Source organism: Saimiri boliviensis, chromosome 18 (genome assembly GCF_048565385.1).
Source record: "Saimiri boliviensis isolate mSaiBol1 chromosome 18, mSaiBol1.pri, whole genome shotgun sequence".
Taxonomy (NCBI): Eukaryota; Metazoa; Chordata; class Mammalia; order Primates; family Cebidae; genus Saimiri; species Saimiri boliviensis.
The window spans coordinates 46057437-46063867 of NC_133466.1; the positions used below are offsets into that span (position 1 = coordinate 46057437).

General features: G+C 39.0%; 1 protein-coding gene across 1 annotated transcript; it reads right to left on the reverse strand.

Moving 5' to 3' along the window:
• Positions 1 to 249: 249 nt before the first annotated feature.
• Positions 250 to 5295, reverse strand: LOC141582004 (tripartite motif-containing protein 64C-like). Its single transcript, XM_074389256.1, is given in 7 exon segments — positions 250 to 276; positions 514 to 579; positions 1043 to 1267; positions 1968 to 2035; positions 2038 to 2059; positions 2981 to 3394; positions 5275 to 5295. Coding segments are annotated over 7 exon segments (843 nt in total).
• Between the last annotated feature and the right edge of the window lie 1136 nt (positions 5296 to 6431).

Genomic DNA, 6431 nt, shown 5'->3' on the forward strand with positions numbered 1-6431 from the left:
TGGGAAGAGATAGCATAGGGAGAAATGACAGATACAGGTGAGGGGACGGAAGGCAGCAAACCACACTTCCATGTGTATACCTATGCAACAATCTTGCATGTTCTTCACATGTACCCCAAAACCTAAAATGCATTAAAAAAAAAAAAAAAACATAGCCACTGAGGATGATTTTAGTAGCTCAAAATGTATACATACACTTCATTAACAAGAGAATGACCTGTTCAGAAATAACATTATTTTAGTGCAAACTCACCTTTTGAATACATTTCCCACATCCTGCAAAGAAATAAAAGATAATGTTAATTGTGAAAGTGTTTTCCTTCTGCACATTTTCCCATACTTTTGTTTCTTTTTGGTTCAGTGTTTTAATAATGTATATTTTCGTATTCCCCTCTAAGGAATAATTCCAGGTTACGTTAATAATAGAACCTCAACTAAACCATGAAACACTTCATCGGCAGACATTAAGAGCAAAGGAGATCATCAAGAGATTATGGAGTAAATCAAGGATACCTGGGTTTCCAGGATCATTAGTTTCCTAATCTTATTCCCATGGAAAGGTCTGACCGCATATGACAGCTATTAAAACAAAACAGAGAACTATATGAGAAACAGAGTATGCTGACACTGATGAACAACTTTTACAAACCTTGCCCAGGCAAGGGGAAAAGCCTCAATAGCTTCAGTAATCACTGTTGTATGGTACATCAGAGAGTGGAGAGGAACCAGGGCACATAAATGGAGTATTAGTAACCTTCCCCTCACCTGGGGTTCTGCTGACCTTGGATAACCTCTCTGTGTGGATAGTACTCCTAATTATATTGAAGAGAATGCATTCCTATGTTAGGTACTACAATGGCAAGAAATTCCCAAAGATTACCAAAGTATGCAGTAATAAATGACTGGACAAATGTAATGATGGGTATCAGACAGCAGTTGTTACTTAGCAAACAATAGTGACCTATGCAGGTGACATACCATGTCCTGGCAGCATTGGCCAGCAAAGGCTTCCTGTCTCTGAGGATGGACCCTCCCTCCTCACCTGGAGCAGCTCCATGCCAGGCATGTGGCTCAGCTCCCACAGCTCTCTGTACATGTCTTTCATCCTTTCTAAATGCTGGGTCATTCTCACTTGACTGTTTGGGAGTGGTTGGAAAAGCTCTTCTCTGTCCAGTGCCTGTAGATGAAGTTGCTCCTCCTCTTCAAGAAATGGATGCATCTTTTGATATTGAATATTGATTATCACCTGCCTTAAATCCACATAGTCCTGCAGAGACATTTGGTTAAAATGATTACATGTTGTAACTCTCAACAGAAAACTGCAAATAATTATATTCTGGGTGTAATCAAGCAATTTGATAAATTTTTGCCTACTCTTGCAAAGAGTCTTGAGTATTTGCCATTTCTTCTATCATTTTAAAAAAAAGTTCCTATTCTCTTTCCCTGTTTAAATCGAAACCTATATAAAGACTCTTCATTTCTCTCCCTGTGATGCTTCTTCACAGTTCTTACCAAGTCAGTTATTTTCCCTATTAATCTTCTGCCTTTTAGGTTTTTTCCATGCCTGATTCACTTAAATATTAAAAAACATTTTAGCCATACACCATGTTATGCATACAGGGTTTTTTAACTGTATTTTTCCTTTACATACTATTCTATTTATTTCCTCTTCCTCACACCCAACCTTAGTAAAATGTTGTCTCATTTCCAGTGTCTGAAAATGTTTATACCAACCTTCGAATTTGAACTAGGAGACATAATATGCCATTTATCTAATATATTAAAATTACTTGGCTAGCTTGTGTGGGCTTCTCTATTTGTGAATCCTATTATATCAATTGAAATCATTATATTTTTTATGGGACGAAACCACTATCTTTTAGGTGGTAGTTTGAATTTAGCTAAAAATTATAAGCCAACATTGTGTTTATTTGCATAAAAACAAAAGGAAACATTTTCATTCTTACCACTATCAAACGAGTGTTGCTAGTTTCCTGATTTAGATTGTTTTCTGTTTCTTGATTGATTTTCCATAGTCCATTTCCTTTGTGAGTTTCTTCTGCAACATAAACAAGAAGCTTAACAATAATGAGGACAGTATAGTAGATTTCATCCCATTACTGATTTTTTAAAAAGGCTGTATTTGAAAGAATCATAAATTTAAGTTAGAGTGCAGTGGTCAGATTTTTCCATGTTAAACAAATTTGTTCCCAATAATTTGGAAGTGAAAAGTAATAGAAGCATAATAGAGTGTTTTAAGGGACCCTTCAGATAATAGCATCAATTTTCTGAGAAACTGGCTTTTATATAATCTGACTTTGAAAAGTGTTTTGCTGCTGGCCGCCTGCTTCACAGCTCCATACCACATATTTGAACAATGTTTCTAAGGAAATCTGCTTTACTGAAGGCTCAACACAGCTTTGATTAGAGTGTCAAACTAGTCAACAACATTGAAATGACACATTTCTGTCTTTTTTTATTGCATTTTAGGTTTTGGGGTACATGTGAAGAACATGCAAGACTGTTGCACAGGTACACACATGGCAGTGTGATTTGCTGCCTTCCTCCCCTTCACCTATATCTGGCATTTCTCCCCATGCTATCTCTCCCCAACTTCCCACCCCCTACTGTCCCTCCCTTATTTCCCACCAACAGACCCCAGTGTGCAGTGCTACCCTCCCTGTGTCCATGTGTTCTCATTGTTCAACACCGACCTATGCGTGAGAACATGCGGTGTTTGATTTTCTGTTCTTGTGTCAGTTTGCTGAGAATGATGGTTTCCAGGTTCTTCCATATCCCTACAAAGGACACGAACTCATCGTTTTTTATGGCTGCATAAGGACACATTTCTGCTTTATGATTGCCATGGAATAATCACCATCGCCACCATCTGCATTCCCATCATCGTCATTAGCATAGACCCTCATCTTTGTGATTTAAGATTCTGTAGATTTCAAACTGCCTTAGAGGCATCATGTACCCTGCAATCCTCAGCAGCCCATCCTATTGGGCTGTGGCTGTGAGCCGTGAGCTCTGGTGACTCAGAGCTGAGTGCACAGAGCAATCTCCTGTCAGCCTCGCCAAAGAGCTCCTTAGTCTCCTCATGTCGCACACAGATCTTGGCTGAGCTGTTGATGTTTCTCTGAGGTCTGCTCTGTCTGGCAAGGAAAGCCAGCTTTTTGAGGGCCACACTGGTTTTGAATTTGGACTTCTCTGAGATTTTTCTGCACACAGGGCAGTGCATTGGTGCTCTGCCTTCTTCCCAGCGGAGGCAGAGGCAGGGCCTGCAAAAGTTGTGCCCACAGGCAATGGTGACCCGGTCTATGAAGCAGGTCATGCATATGGTGCAGGTGACCTCATTCTGGAAGGCCTGCAGGCTGCTGAATCCAGGTTTCTGAAAATTAAAAAAAATTCTGAGAATTTCTCTCTCTTATTTTATTTGTATTTTCCCCTATAATAGGGGGAAAAAAGGCTGGTAGACAATTTTCCTTGTTTACTTGACTTCTGTCCAATCTATTCAATAACTTAGCTCCAGTACAAACTGAGACATAGTAAATTAGCAAACATGCTGAATTTATGAAGTTTTTCCTCAGTAGCCATTAGAGATTGGGTCCAGGGCTCCCTGAGATACCACAATCCTAAGATGTTCAAGTCTCTTTTTAGAAAATGGTGTAGGATTTGCATGTAACCTAAGTCTACCCTCCTGAATACTTTATCTTTAGATGACTTTGAATACCTAATATAATGTAAATGCTGTATAAATTCTTGTAATGCCATACAGTTTAGGAACAGTGAGAAGATTGTTTAGGAACAGCAAGAAGATTGTTAAAAATATGTACATGTTTGGCTGGGTGCAGTTGCTCAAGCTTCTAATCCCAGAACTTTGGGAGGCTGAGGTTGGCAGACCATGAGGTCAGTAGACTGAGACCATCCTAGCTAACACGGTGAAACCTAGTCTCCACTAAAAATACAACAAAATTAACTGGGCATGTTGACACATGTCTGTAGTCCCAGCTACACTGGAGGCGGAGGCAGGAGAATCGCTTGAACCCAGGAGGCAGAGGTTGCAGTGAGCCAAGATCTGGCCACCGCACTCCAGCATGGGTGACAGAGCAAGACTGTCTCAAAAAAATGCATGTACAGCTGCTTTTTCTTCCTGCAAATATTTTTTATCTGAGATTAGTTGAATCCATGGGTATGAAACCCATGGATATGAAGATTCAATTGTGATTCAAATGGGAAAATGAGACGAGAGTCCTCATGGTATTATTGTTAAACAAGCAGTGCTCTCAATCATTCCCAATTACTTAGACAAGCTTAGATCCTGGGAAGAGAGTCAATGTGGGGATGCGTTCTGAGTCACTTATATAAGCTGATTAATGAAGAAGCACATTCTGAATCTCTTCCTGTCTCTGTCATTCTATCTCTCTCAATGATTCCATGATGATAATATACGAAAGACACTTAGTATCTACGCTATTATTCTATACTCCCTGCCTCCAAACTCACCTGTGAAGTTTTCTTAGACAACTATGAATAGGTTTTATCTAAGATTGATTAATCAATCAAAGTGGACTTCAACTGTCAACTCCCAAAATTATCATTCATTGAATTAGTCCTTTTAGCTTTAACATCAAAACTCTTCCTTTCAATAAATTGAATGTAAATAATGTCTTAATTTAGAAACTTTTCCATAGTCAATTCAGATGATCAGAGAGAACACTTTAACATTCTGAAATAGTATTTAAACTATAATAGCAAGAATTCATAAAGAACTAATAAATTATCTTCTAAAATAACAAAAGTGAAGACATGCTTTAGGTTTTCTGTGCTCAACTAGAAAATTCAGAAATGCAGTTAATGGAAGTGTAGCCCCCAGTTCTTCTTCCTTCCTTCCTTCCTTCCCTCCTTTTTTGTTGCAACCTTACTGCAACCTCCAGCTTTCAGATTTAAGCAATTCTCCTGCCTAAGCCTCCCAATTAGCTGGTATTACAGGCACCCACCACCATGCCAGGATAATTTTTTTATGTTTTCAGCAGAGACGGTTTTCCACCATTTTGGCCAGGCTAGTTTCTAACTCCTGACCTCAAGAGATCTCCCAGCCTCGGCCTCCCAAAGTGCTAGGACTACAAGCATGAGCCAGCACACTAGGCCAGTTAGATCTATTTTTAACAGCTTTCAAGTGTCGTCTGCAAACTGAAAATTGAGAAGAGACAGCAAATAGGACTTTTCCAACAAGAATTTTCAAAGCAATTCAACATTTTTAAATTTTACTGTGGTGAACATAATAACCATTACTACATTCCCACATTTCAGTGAACATTTTAGGTATTTGATGGGTTCTATCACTGCATGAAACCCTGGAAAGATATCTTTTCATACCTAAAAAATCCAACAATACAGAAAAAAAAATCAAATAGCAAGGGTACAAAAATGCTGTTACAAATAAAAGACACTTTATCTTGATTCGATGTAAAATCACTAGGACAGCTACTGGTTTGCTTAGAAAAGACCCAAGCATGCTGTCAGGTAAATTTAAAGTATTTTTAAGAGAAAAAGTAAGCATGATGGGTTTACTGTAAATTTGATACTCACAAGACTACTATGAATGGTGTCTTTTTAGAAGCTCTGTCGATAACCAGATTAGAAGTAACTCCTGGTGCTCCAAAGCCCAAAAGCCAGAAATCCAGTGGGTCCTCACTGAAGGAGAGGTCCGTGGATGGGCATCCTTTTAGTGTGTAAGGGCCCACACAGGACCACACCCACTTCCTGAAACGGATTAGATTGCACAGGAAGGGGTAAATTGGCTGATTAGATTTACATAGTACAGAAAACCACACTTGGGGGCTCAAAGCTCAACAGACAAGTTTGGGATGCAAGAAAGTTGACTTTACACAACTTGTTCAAAGAAATATTTTATGTAAAACAATGATTTCATTAAATATGTTTTTAGTTTGCACATGCTAACTTTTATTTATTTTTGAGACAGTGTCTCATTCTGTTGCTCTGGTTGGAGTGCAATGGCTGAATCTTGGCTCACTGCAACCTCCCCCTACCTGGTTCAAGTAATTCTTCTGCTGCCTCAGCCTACCAAATAGCTGAGATTACAGGTGCCCATCGTTACACCCAGCTAATTTGTGTATTTTTAGGAGAGAAAGGATTTAACCATGTTGGTCAGGTTGGTCTGGAACTCTTGACCTCAGTTGATCCTCCCACCTCAGCCTCCCAAAGTGCTGGGATTACAGGCATGAGCCACCGTGCCCAGCCACATGCTAACTTTTAAAATTTTATTTCTTACTGTGAGTTTTAAAATTATAATTGCTTAAGTGCCTAGCCATTATTTAACAGAATATGTCCAAAGATAAAACATTAACTGGGATTACAACACATCTGTACTGTGTAACTCCCTTGTTTAAAAAAGTGTTGGAGGA